Source organism: Crocuta crocuta, unplaced genomic scaffold, assembly GCF_008692635.1.
Source record: "Crocuta crocuta isolate KB4526 unplaced genomic scaffold, BGI_CrCroc_1.0 scaffold132, whole genome shotgun sequence".
Taxonomy (NCBI): domain Eukaryota; kingdom Metazoa; phylum Chordata; class Mammalia; order Carnivora; family Hyaenidae; genus Crocuta; species Crocuta crocuta.
Genome location: NW_027528611.1, coordinates 4,634,797 through 4,648,323, shown reverse-complemented (window position 1 = coordinate 4,648,323; position 13,527 = coordinate 4,634,797). Strand labels below are relative to the sequence as shown.

Sequence of the window (13,527 nt, the reverse complement as noted above, 5' to 3'; positions counted from 1 at the left end):
GCCCCGCGCCATGATGGGAAGGTCGGCCTTTGCCGCCATGTTGAGAAGGTCGGCGCCTGCCCGATTGCCGGCCATGATGAGGGGGTCAGACTCGTCCATTAAGGCCGCCATGTTGGGGAGGTCCAAGGGTATTTTTCCTTCCCCCTCACTTTCTCCCCCTTGTCCTTACTCAGTCCTCCTCGTCGTCCGTGAGACCAATCGGTGTTTTCTTTCTGAATTCTCCGCCCCTTGCGCGGTCCCTGGCGCGTGGTAGGCACTCAGTGAATTGTTGATTTAGTGGATGAATTGCTTGATGGTGAAAGACAGCCACTGCGGAGGGGAGGGAGATGGGACCCTTCTCTGCTCTGTGCTTGGGGACCCTGTGTGATCCCTTCTGCACTCAGGGAAGGGCTTTGGGTCGAGGACTATACTCCAGCCACGCTCCGAGACCTGGTCCGACCTCAGGTCAAGGGCTGCAGGCTTCTGTGTTTTCCTAGGAGTTAGCCCTGAAGTGGGGCTCCGAGACTGTGCGGGTCCTGCCCCAGGCGGGACACCGCAGGCACTGAGGGTGCAGAAGAGCCAAATGCCTTGGGCTTGAGTGGGCAGTTCAGGCTTCTGGGAGGAGGCCCTAAGTCTGGATAGTGGGATTTTTTTTTTCTTTTTTTTTTTTTTATGAGATGGGTAGGGGAAGACCCCCGAGATACAGTCCTGTGTCACTTGCAGATTTAGATTGAGGACTCTCAAATCCCAACTGCACCACTATTAGCTGTGTGATCATATCCGATGAACATCTCTAGCCTGCTGGCCAGTAAAGTTGATGGGGTTGCTATGAGGATTAGGACAGGTCATTTGTATACGGTACTTAAAGCAGTGCCTGGTACACCCTCCTAAGTGTTTATATTTAACCGCTATCTCTGCAGTGGCATCAGGAACCTCCCACAGGGCACCCTCTTTGATTATAGGAAGGCTCTTAGCTGAGAAGCCCCTAAGGGAAGCATGGGGAGTGGTGGAAAATGGAAACAACGCGTGGCTCATAGTTGCCCTTCCGCCCCCTCCCCTCTTTGTAAACCGTCCACATCCCTCTTCAGCAACCTGTCCCAAACATTTATGGCCGACCCTGGCCTCTTAGGTTCCATTCCACTACTACTCCTCTAATGCAGTTCTTCCCTTCCCTGCCCGTCACCCATCCCCCAACACCCCCATCTCCAGGTCTCCTCCTATTCCTTCCCTGGGTCATGTGCAAGGCAAGGCCCCTCTGCCAGTGGTTTGCATTCCTGCCACTTGCTGTCCCACAGGGGTATTCCTACACTGGCCGCAATTGCTGGGAAAATTACAGCCTCGGCTCGGTCAGGCTTCCATTGTTAGCCTCCCCATATCCCCCCAACTTAGCTGTTCCCATGTGGTGCAATTTTTCTCACCAAGTGTTGTTTTCCTTTTCTCTGCCTGTGTTTGCACGGAATGCCATGAATTTGATATAGTGATTGCCTAACACATATACCACATAATAGTATTTTATTTCTTTCTGAAGCACTGTTTGCATGACAAATGAGTTGGTAACATTTGTGCAACTCCTTGCAGCTGTGCAGTTCCATATATAAGGAATGAGCCTTTCGGCATCAATACTGGCCCTGTGTTATCTAAGAGGGCTTGAAGCTGATGCTTAAACCAAGCGAACGTTCCAGCATTTCACAGAGTTATGGTCTGCTTCATCCCAATGGATCCCAGGGCGATTTAAAAATATGTACTGAACTGGAGCCGCCCCCAGCAGTGGTCCCCAGCGTGGGCTTTGTCAGCCTGCCCTGTGTTTGGGGACGCTGCTGCCGCCGCCCCACATACCTGAGGCCAAATGACCCCCACCCGCCAAGTCTGTTATCTTGCCTCTAGCCTGGAACCCATCATGTTGGCGGCCACCGTTTTCTGCCCCCATGTGATCTACCCTCTGCCCCCACAGGGCTTCTAGCAGTTTCTGGATTCGTCTCGCTGGGTCCAACAGGCCTTTGGCGTAGTGCGCTACCACTCGCAGGGTGCTTGCCAATCAGTGCCCTCCCCCGGCCCCCCACGCCCATGCGTGGAAGGAACCTCTCCATCTGATTGGGCAAAGTCAGTCAGAAACCCCTCACAAGTCTTTCGTCCCTCTCAGGTTTGGGGCCTCTCCCTTTGCCTCCTGAGCTCCCCCTTCCCCTCCTGCCCCTTATGTGGACTGATAGCCCCTCTGAGGCCCTCCGTCAATGTTCCCCGCCCCCAAGACCCCTTTACCCTCTTGCTGCAGCTCATTTTCCTCCATGTGACCACCCCACGCCTTCTTCACAGACCCCGGGGTCTGCCCCAGCGGGGGCTCGGCCTGCTGCCTCATGTCAGGAGCTGCCAGTCAGGCTCTTTGGGGCGTTCTCAGAGTATGCCTTCCGGGTCACGTATGGGAATGCATATTTGAAAGAAAAGGGCAATACTGCAAAGTCAATGGCTGCCCTGTGGGCCCCTTTTCTCATCACTTTCTTGTGGGTTGTTTTTTTTTTTTTAAGGTGAGCAGCTCAGGCTGCAGGCGGTCTTCCTGATTTATTAAAGGCAGAAGAGGAAAAACAAGCTCCAATGTCCAGATCTACTTAGTAACCACATCCACGCATTTAGCAGAGGTGAGGGGCCTCCAGGAGGACGTTCTGGATTCCCAGAGGGCTGCCACGCTGCCTGCCGTCCTGCTGACCTCTCTCGGTCTCAGCAGAGCCTTATAATAACAACAGTCATAAATCTTTTAGTGGCTTCCATTTTCCTTCTCCTCCTGCGAAAGCCCTGCACACATTTATCAGGTCCTTAAAGATGCGCGGGGACCATGAGCTCCTCCTTGATCCACCTCCTTGCCAGCCTTGTGCGGCTCACAGTGACCATGTTAGGGTCACACCGTGGACTGGTGGGGCACAGGGAGAGTGTGGCTGAAAAATGGTGACAGTGTGGGTGGCATCTCGGCTCAGGTTTTGACTGGAATGGTCCCAGCACTGCTCAACTTCTGGCCGCCTCACCTCAGTGCCCTGGGAAGGAGGAGAGCACCTTCATCTCTCCAGGCCAATGAAGGGGCAAAGGGACTCACAGAGAAATGCCAGAGCGGGTATATCGGGCAATTTTGTTGGCTGCTTTTCATAATCGGCTGAAAATACAACAAAACTCTCATTCTTCTGGCCGCACTTTGATATGTGTGGGTAAGAGTTCCGTTAGAGGCATGGAATACATTCGCCAATGTCAATAACGAATTGTGTATGAAGAAAAATGTAATGCTTTCAGAACATTTTCTTTTGGGCTTTGTCCATGATTAGATTACACTAAATTACAGAGTACAGATATCAGGCAATTACTCTTTGCTTTTAACTATTCAATTTCATGGCAAATCCACGTAGCTCAGTAATTACAAAATCATACCGATGTGGTTGCCGAGAAAATACCTCATCATCTCCATCTTGTGAAGCTGGGCTCAGGTCGCCTTGTAATCACTCGTGGTCCTGTTAAGTGTAAAGTACATTCCAAACGAAGAGGGGTAACTCTCTATAACTGCCGAGTTTTCTGGAGAGATTCTTGCAGATGTTGCTGGATAAACCTCAGTAAGATGTGAGGAAGAAAGGTGTCCTCATCTGTCTGGTTGCTCTGGGCACTCTCCCCGCCTCTGGTCCTGGCTGGGTCCTGGTCCTGGCAGTGGGTAGCTTTAACCAAGAGTGTATGTCTTTACTTCTGTTTTGTAACCAAGAGCGTGTCTCTCTTTGCTTCTGTTTTGTGAAAATATGGTCATTTTGTCTTGGCTCCGCTCACAGTACCCTCCCCAACCTCCCCCCAGTTTTAATTTCTTCCAGGGCTGTGGATGTCCTGTAAGCAATCGAGTCCGCTGTCCTGGAAACTGGAGGAACTCATTGGAGAAAAAGAATTATTTGAGCCAATTGTGAGAAATTGAACGGCGGCAGGAGGAAGAAAAGGAGAGAAGAAAGGAGCCGACACATCTAACCAGACGGCTGGGGCACCGTGCATACAGATGCAGGTGGTGGCTGGGTCCCTGTTGCGGCTCATTACTGAGAAGCACATCAGAGGCCACTGGGTGAGGGTCAGGGACAACCCGGCTGCAGCAGCGCCGAGCTTTGAACGGGGCTACTCCGCAGAACGAACGGCACACTCATGCCACCTAGGTGCTGAACCCATTCCCACTTTAACAAATGCAGACTGCCGGCGGGGGCATGATCTCCTAGGGGTCTCATTTCCCTCCTTGGCACCCATTTCAACACTGCTACTCAGCCCCAGGATCTTAAGGAAAACTCCCCAGCGGGGAGTTGGGCCTGGGGTGGGGGGATGGGGTGAGGCTGGGGGAGGGAAGAGGTGAGCGCCCCCTGCTGGTGATGGGGGAAGGGGGTCTCATTGCAGGAACAGATCCGAGCAGAGAGAGGAAAAAACACAAAAGCCGTGTTTTCCCCATAGAAAGAGACAGTGAGCATTTTGTTTTTCTGCTTTTTGGAGTGTGTTCCAGACAATGGCATGAATGGCATGGTAGAACCCTAAAGGCTAGGGGGACTCTTGGATCCGGTGTCTCCCAACAGCATGCTTTGTAGATTTCTGTTTCTCCCTCCCTTTTCTCCCCGCCCTGTGTAGCCCTCTCCCCATTTTTGGGAGGGTGTTTTGGCAGCATTTCCCGGGAGCCTGCAGCTGCCCTTGGGATGATCAGTACGTGCACAGGAAATTGTGTGCATGTGCAGCATGGAGGGTGTGGGTCCCTTGTGAAGCTTGGGTGTTCCTCAGGGGCATTCAGAGCACCCCAAAGGACCGTCCCTTTTATAGGTTGGGGTCATCTTATTCCGGTAACTAATATCTGTGACTAAGCTCTCGCAATGGTTGGGGTGGGTGGAAATATGGAGCGGGCATCATGTCTAATTGCTGATAACCTATGGATAGAGGGAGCTGTGGTTCCTATAAGGCCCCAGTTTATAAATAAATGAACATCCATTAATGGAAAATTAAATTAGAATGAAATTTTCCCGTCCAGTTTTGTTTAGGAGGCAGAAATAAGTGGGTTGACTGTGGAATTTTGCTGCAGATGCTGGAGCATGTAGTCACAAGGTGATAATAATAATAGCAATTTGCTGGTGCCTGTACCCTGATCTCAAGGCACGTATTACCCCCTTGCTTTTGCAAAGGCTCATTGAGGTTAAGGGGCTAGCTGGAAGTTACTCAGCAAGGGGTTGAGTACAGAAGTCTGTGGCTCTCCAGCCGTTATAGAGCTTGCCAATAAACAGAAAGTGGACCAGGATTCAGGAGACCTGAATTCCAGTCCTTGCTCTGCCACTGACTGGTGTGGGGGCAGAAACTGCCATCTCTCTGGGCCTCAATTTGCTCACCGGCACCCATCTTGCAATTCCGTGGGTCTCACTTAATATTTGAACGTAGATTTTAGCAAAGGCACGTGTTTTGCTCCTGCATGTACCGTTTACGGCTGACTCCCTCCGAGCTTTATTTCTTCCTCATTTATGGAATGACCCAGGTTTGGCCTTTAAAAATTAAAATATTAAATAAAAGAGAGTCGTTTCTGTTTATTTGCTACTTTATTTGCCAGAGGGGGCTTGCTTGGGAGAGAGTTATTTTCCTTCGGAGCCAGGCTGCTGGGCATGCAGGTTCCGGGGTCTCCCTCGGGTAGGAGGGTCTCCCAGTTTCATTCACCTTCTCCCCAGAGTGGGCTGTCATTTGTCTGGGGAAAAGCAGAGGAGGTCTGCAGCTCAGTAACTGTCAACAGGACTTCTATACCTGCCTGCAGACTGAGGGGGGAGGGGGCGCCCCCAGGGGGAGGTTGGGCCAGGCTTCTGGAAGCTCTCTGCCTCTAGCTTTCTCTGTAGCCTGGGGCAAGTCATTTAACCTTCCCGTTCTTCCACCTCTGAACACCAACTCCCCGCCTCTCTCCTCTCCTCCTGGGGACTGTGAGAAGTAATTAGTGGCTGTTTGTCAGACAAGTCCTAGCTTTGCACAAGTGACTCAGGCAGACCTTGAACCGGACAAGGCCACGTGGAGCTCAGGACTTCGATTTGTAGAACAGATCAAGAAAATGCAGGCTTTTGTGGCCAGACCGTTCCAGGATTTCCTTCAGGGGCACTGCCCAGCCTGGGTGGTCTGGGGCAGGGGGAGGGTTGGGTGGGTTGTGGTGGTCAGCTCTGCCAGGAGGCTGTTTGGGGAAGGGGCCTGAGCCCCGGGGGCGGGCCTTGAGACCCCCCTGGCTGGGGAACTGGGCCTGCTTGGTTGCCAGAAGCCATCTGAGCCTGCCCTGCTCTGGGATTAGGCTCCCCCCAGAGACAGGGGGGAGGTGGGAGGGCACCCTTTCCCCGAGAAGACAGCTTCATGTTCTCAAGTGCAAAGCAGAAAAAACAAATCACCGTCCCCAAGCCCTGCTCAGATGCACTCCGGGGATATTAACACCCTAGCCGCAGAGGCGCCCGGCCTCCCATACCGTTCTGGGCAGACAGAAGCACCTCACTCAGCAGCCCTTCCAGGGCGGCCCGGTACTTTTCCAGCTGCCTGGAGCTCATCCTCATTCCAATTTCCACAGGAGCAGTCAGCTGTGAAATAAGGCAGAGTTAACAAGAAGGAAGAGACACGGAGAGCGCCATTAACCCCTGGGCGCCTTACAGGTGGCAGGGGGAACTGCCAGGAGCCACACCACCCTGCGGCCCCGTTCTGCCCAATCCTCTGGGAGCCATGGCCTTCCAGGGCCAGGCAGGGACTTCTTGTCACCTCCCCCCAACTCGAACCAGGGGCCCAGGGCCTGGGAGTCCCCCAGACTTGCTGGGGGGGGCAATCAATATACCTCCCCCTGTGGGGAAGCTGGGACAGGAGGGGAGAGTCTGCAGGAACCCATCACCTCCACCCCACCCCGCGCTTTTCATGTGGGAAGACACTCTCCCTCCCCCTTCTCCTGAGTAATGATAACTAGCACCGTGGAGCCTTAGAGCACAGGCGCTGTTCTAAATGCTTCGTGTCTATTCAGCCTCTCAATAACCCTGTGACGTAGAGACCATCAGTGTCCCCATTCTGCAGAGGAAGAAATGGAAGACAAAGCGGTAGGATAACTTGCTCAAAGCCACGCAGGGACTGAGTAGCCGAGGGAGAAGGTGTTGAACCCAGCCAGCCTGACTCCAGGGTCTGTGCCCATGACCACCAGGCAACTCTTTCTCGAGCACTGCGGGGCCACGGGCGAGACTCCAGAGTTGCTGTCTGGAGGCTCATCATCGAAAGAGGTGGTCGTGGCAGAGCGGGGGGAGCTGACTGAGCTTGCTGTCACCTCCAGAGCTTCTTGCTTCAGTGGTCTTGGTCTGCAAACCAGCCGGCAGACTAGGGCATTGCCTGCCTGTCTGGAGAGCTGCGACAGAGGAGTCCCAGGCCCCCCTGCACCCCCCAGCGGCGGTGGGAAATGGGCCTGGGATGCCTGAAGGGCAAGCAGAGGGTCTCCGTGGGCTCTGGCCTCCAGCCCTGCCCCTGTCCTTCCCTTGCCATGGTTATGCCTTTCTCTAGGCATCAGTGTCCTCCCCTTACATGAGGAGGCTGGGCGGAATGATCCGGAAAGGACCTGCTGGCCTGTATATGGTGTTCTAGGGAGATGGAAAGGGGACGATGGTACCTCACCCTCAGCCTCCGAGAGGTGTTCCACAGGATATGACATGTGCTTTACACTGCCTCAGGTGCGTTTCCAGAGAGTTCTGAACCACTCACCCCCAGTTCCTCCTGGGGAGCCCAAGGAGCGTGTGAGAAGGAAAGGCACGCTCCCCTAACTGTGCCACCCAGTGTAGTGACAGCCCCAAGGAGGCCATGACTGATCTCCCTGTTTATGGACAGTGCACAGTGGCAACATCGAAAGATCACTGGCTGGTGTCCTGAGAAGGCTGAGGCATGAAGTCCAGCTCAGTTTTGCCCTGACTGCTGTGTGACCTTGGCAAGGCCCTCATTCTCTCTATGTTATCAGTCTCTTCCCCTCCCAGGCCCTTTTCCAGGAAGGGTCCCCCCCACCTCAGTCCTGGGACTCCTTCCTTCTCCATCCATACCTACCCACTTAAGGATCCCACTGTCCTGGCCTGAAACTCCAGCTAATTGCTGATGCCTCCCACACTGATGTCCCCAGCCCTGAGAACTCCTGAAGTCCAGACAGCTGTATCTACCTGCCTGTGCGATGCCTCCACCTGGATGTCCACCAGGCATCTTACAGTTCACAGGTCCTGTCTGACCTCCTGGCCTTCTGCCTGTCATCCCGCAGCCGACCATGGGCTTCGCTGTCTCCATCCTTCCTGGTCTTCTGGCCCCAAACCTTGAAGTCCGTTTTTACTTTTCCCTTTCTTCATACCCTGCATTCATTCTTTCAGCAAATCCTCAGAGCTTCTAATGCTAAATTATTTCCAGAACCTGACCACTTTGCTCTGCCTCTACCATGACCACCCTGGGCTCTCGGGTGCTCTGGTAAACTCCTCGGTGGTCTCCCAAATCCTGCCCTTGCCCCTTTGGGCTGTTCTCAACACGGAAGCAGGAGAGACTCTTCTAAAATGTGAATCTGATCATGTCCCTCCTCTGCTCCAAAGCCCCCAGCGGCTCCCACCTCAGCAGAGGGAAAGCAAAATCCAAACAATAGCCTACAAAGTCCACTATCTGGTCTCCCCTCCCACTTCCTCCCCGACTCCCTCTGCTCCAGCCACTCCAGCCTCTGCACTGTTCTTCTGCATTGTTCCAAGAATGCACCAGGCCTCCTCCTGCCCCGGGGCCTTTGCATTGACTGTTCCTGCCACCTGGAATGCTCTTCCCCCAGGCAGCCTTATGGTCCTCTGCCTCACTGTCTCCAGGCACTGATACCATCTACTCGGGAAGCCTGCTCTGAGCAGTTGCATCCCATCCGGCTCCATTCCCTGCCTTAATTTCCCCTGCAGCACCTGTTAGGACCGGCCACATAACGACGTTGGCTTATTTACTCTGTCTGTAGTCTGCTGCCTATCCTTCTGGCATCTCAGTTCCAGTCTCCCACTGCGGTGTGAGCCTCACGAGCTCAGAGGATGTATCTGTTTTGTTCACCGCCCTAACGCCAGGGCTGGCCCAGAACCGAGCCGTGCTTCACACTGCGGGCTCCATGTGTTCTCCTCACTTGAATAAGCGAGTCTGTGAAGTTAAAGAGCCACGAGTTTGTCCATTGCGGCTCTTTAACTTGTGCTCACTCATCCTGAGTCAGCGCTGCAGGCCCCGGACCCGGGGTCTTGACGCTGTGGTCGTCTCCTAGGGCACCCTGGTCTTCTGTCTCCTAGTGGCCGCGGCTGCCCTCTGACTGGTCTGCCTCCACTCGTGCTGCCCCAGATCTTTCTAAGTTGGATGAGAGGACTTTCCTGCTGTGAACCCCCCAGTGACCCCAATGACATGGTGCCTGGGCCACTAGGGCCTGCCAATCTCTTGTTCTCTCCCAAGTGTGCCCTGCCCTTGAGGGCCCCACACCTACCACGTGCTTCCCAAGCAGGGCCTTTGCCCTCATTTTCCTTCTGGGATGTTCTTGCTCTAGCTCTTTGCATGAGAGGCTCCTTCTCATCATTCTGGTTTCAAAGCAAAGAAATTTGAGGCCTCCTCTCAGAGGCCTCCCAGCCAAAGCAGTGCTCCCAGCCCCCACCCCCTCACCCTCTATCATGTCTCCTTATTTGGTGCTGGAAATGGTTTACTGTCTCATTGTTGGTGGCTGTGTCTCTCCTAGGATGGAGCTTGTTGCCTGAATGTCTGGTTTGCTGCCGTGTTCTAGAACAATCCGTAGCTGGCCAAGGGCACCCTTCCCCACACTGGATTTCTCTGCACTGTCCCCCCGTCTGCTCACCTTGAGAACTTGGTTTTCTTCTTCCTCTGTGGGCTCCGTAGGGTCCAGAGGACCCTCTTCCTCGGACCTCTGCTGTACAATCAGGGATTTCTTTTGCCCTTTGTTCCGCTCCTTTTCCTAAGGGCAGAGCACAAAATTGCACAAAGCCTTCCATCTCTCATCGCCCAGATGGCCCTCGCCTGGCTCTGCCTGAGGTGCTAAGTGGCTTGAGCTTTCCACAGGCCAGAAGAATTCTCCCAGTGCTCAACACAAAGAATTCCAGAAACCCAACGGCTTACAAATGGCCCTGAGACTGCCCACCAACAGGTCAACTTGAAGAAGAATCCATTCCCTTGTAGTTCGAGCATCGCACCCAGATTGTTACTGTTAATTAAGTTAAAATGCTGAAAATAATGGCTGCCCTTCATGCATATTAAGTGTGGAAATGTGTTTTTCTTCGCTGAGAGCCCATAAAAAAGGTGGCAAGACAGCCTCGCCTCGGAGGGCACCATGGGGCGGCCCAGAAACTGGAGTCCCTGGGAGGTGATTTATAAGAGGCGAGGCAGGGAGATGAATTATGGAGGAAGGAGCTTGCAGTGTCTTCACAGACATCCCGGTGCCCGGCAATCCTGAGGAGCAGAGCCACAGAGCGGAGAAACGCAAAGCGTCCTTTGGTTACCATTTTGCTAGTTTACGTTCTACCGAGGTTGACTGTTACCGCCCAGGCCCAAACCTGACGTGGCGTCCTGCCTGCGGGGTCCCGGGACACCTAGATCAGACACGCCTCATGCCTTTGGCTTCTCTAATGACACCCTTGGGATTCAGCTCTGGGCCTTTGCCTGAGACACGGTGATTCTAGAACAATTGTCCCTTCCGGAGAGGAAGCCAGTGGCAGAGATTGTATGTTTAGGGCACCTGCTGTTTCTCCTCCGTATTTCCATGTCTAGCCCTGAGGAAGGGGAGCTGAGGCCGGCCTTGCCTCAGGACAAGGACACCGGCCACTGGGAATGTGGAAGCTTGCCCTGGATAGAGTATGTAGGTCCAGGGGCCACACGGCCTCCCAGAGCACGGATTCTCGTACTTGTCCCTATTGGAGCCCCAGTCTCAGACAGGTGGGGAAGTCCCGTTTAGCAACTCAGGTCAAAGAGAAGCAAATGTCTGCACAAGATACTCAGAACACGTTGACCTGGGTCTGGCAATCCAGTTTTCCAGAGGCCCCACCACCTGAGTTCTATTAAGCCTGTCTTGTTTCCTTCTGGGTTTTAAAGAGGAGGCTCTGGCCAGCACTCCATGGAGGACCAACCCCCCCTTCTTCTCCCTGAACACCCCTGCTCAGTTCTCACCTTTTCCGTTCCGCCATCCGCCAGCCCAGGGAGGCTTCTCCCGCCTCTGAACTTAGCACTTAACCATCAGCATTACTTACTGGGCAATTAATTCTGTCCTGCCTTGTGCCATGTCCCTTTTGTTTTCTATGGTTAGTGACTTTTTCATATGTTTGTATTTTGGCTCCTAAGCCTGCTTGGCCTCTCACCAGGGGTGGCCCTTTGTGCTACAGAGATGCTCAGCAAATATGTATCGGCTTGCTAATTGAAAACTTCCTCTGAAGGATCGGCAGGGGTGGGAAAAGATGTCCCCTGTGGGAGCCACTGTCACCTTTGATTGGTGCCAGTGGGGAATGAAGGTGGCAGGGAAGCCGCTGGAGTTTGGGGTTAGCTTGGGTCTGGGTCCTTCATGCTCCCCTCAATGTCACGGGGATAGCTGATTAAACATGAGTTTTCCAAAGGGACACTTGTGCCTTAGAGAGACTCACGCCACCTCCGCGGTGAGCAGGGCTGTGAGTCACTTGGGCCACACTGGGGAGGCAGGCAGCCCCCGGGGGTTTCCTACCCGAAACCTCTGGAGCTCGCTGTGGGTGAAGATGGGAACGAAGGCTTCTGTCTGGGAGGCCAGCATGGTGGCCACGTGCACCAGCAGCAGGGCAGCCACCACCTTGCGGGACACCATCCTGTAGCTGGACAACGACAAGAAGCTCCTGTCATCAGGTTTAGGGCGCACACCCTGCCTATAGCTGTGACCTTGAGCAAGCCGCTCAGCCTCTCCTGATGTGGGCTGGGTACAGGGCTTTCTTTACGAGAGGAGCTCAGAGCCCCTCCTCTGCCCCAGAGCCAGGAGCGGCTGCCCGGCCTCTGTCACACACTGGGGGAGAGCCACTCCACACACCACCCACCCTCGTTGTTACCAGTGAGGTCTTCCAAAGCCAGCTTGGCTCATGAAGGGGGTAGGGACCCTATGTCTCAGAAGAAAAACTTGGGATTATCAACAGAATTGAGCCCCAAGATGCAGGGAGCCCTCACTGCTCCCTGAGCTGATTAGGATGATGAAAGGGATGGACCCAGGCTCAGATGACCCTGGCTCTCCCCGGGAGCGCCAGGCAAAGACCTTGGGTCTCAAGAAGAAGAGGCTGGAACCCTTTGCCGAGGTGAAGGCAGAGCCAGATGGAAATTTTCGACAGGGAACAGCATCCCAGAGCTGGGAGTGGGGTCTCCACCCCTGTGGAGCTCAAGACTCTCTTGAGCTCCAGCCATCTAGAAACAATAAGGAGTTCACCTCTGCCCTGCACCTCCCTGCCCCCCACCTTGGAATGCCATGACTGCTGGGGGTGCCTGCATGTCTCTGTGCCTGCCTGGGGCCTCCCGTGTCCCAGGATGTGAGTGTGTTTGGAATGGTGGGCAGGAAGCTGGGCAAGCCACAGTTGTCAGGGACCAGGCAGGTATGGTGACCTCAAGAGTGCAAAGGCTTGAGAAATGGGATCAGGGGGTGCCTGGGTGGCTCAATCGGTTGAGCATCCCACTCTTGATTTCAGCTCAAGTTGTGATCTCAGGATCGTGGGTTCAAGCCCTGCATTGGGTTCTGCACTGAGCATGGAGCCTGCTTGAGCTTCTCTCTCTGCCCCTCCCCTGCTCACAAGCTCTCTCTCTCAAAAGAAAAAAAAGAAAAAGAAGAAAAAGAAGTGCAGTCAGTTTGGCAGACTTGGGGCCCTGTCAGGATGGTCCCGTAGCAGGGGCTGGGGGAGGGCTCTGCCTGCTTGGTGCCACCCTTAGTTGATTTCGTAATTACCCTGGTGCTCAGTGTCCCCTCCCAAGCCCTGTCCTACATGATCCTCGCACTCACCTGGGAGCAGGTGCAGTCTGGGGGCGGGAGAAGACTTAGAGAGGCCAAGACCTAGAGAGGGGCCAGGCCCCAGAGCGAGGTGGGGACCCCAGGGGCAGCCCCTGCTGCAGCCGGAGTGGGGGTGATCACAGGGTTGCAGATCAAGAGCTTTGGGGGAGTTGGCCCGGGGCAGAACCCTGGACTGTTCTCTAAGCTTCTCTACAGGTNTCCTCAGTCATCTGCAGCCACCTCTCTGAAGCAGGACACTCCCTCTGCCTTATTTCGATCCTTCTGTCCCTGTCCTATTTTCTCTCTCCATCTGGTGAACACTCCATGATAAAGGATGAGAGAGCTCAGGCAGCCAAAGCCTCCCATGTCAGCTGCATACAGATTCCTAGTGGGGTCAGAAGACCGCTCACCCCCCGAAGGCGCCTCTTGGGAAGCCGAAATCCCGGCAGAGAGGATGGGCGGGGGTGGTGAGCTCCCAGGCACTATCCCCCTCCCTGTTCCTATGCTTCCCCTTTGGCGTCTGTGGAGCCCCGATCTCCCTCCCAGCGGGGACGGATATGTCACATTTATGGTGTCCC

The 13,527-nt window shown here is 54.4% G+C and overlaps 1 protein-coding gene across 1 annotated transcript; it reads right to left on the bottom strand.

The window, feature by feature from the left end:
* Window positions 1-6,134: 6,134 nt before the first annotated feature.
* On the bottom strand, window positions 6,135-11,794 carry MLN (motilin). The gene is made up of 4 exons (XM_077754825.1): window positions 11,678-11,794; window positions 9,812-9,928; window positions 6,434-6,542; window positions 6,135-6,151 (listed from the first exon to the last, which is right to left on the bottom strand). Exons 1-4 carry the CDS (start codon window positions 11,792-11,794, stop codon window positions 6,135-6,137), a joined length of 360 nt encoding a protein of 119 aa, XP_077610951.1.
* Window positions 11,795-13,527: the final 1,733 nt, after the last annotated feature.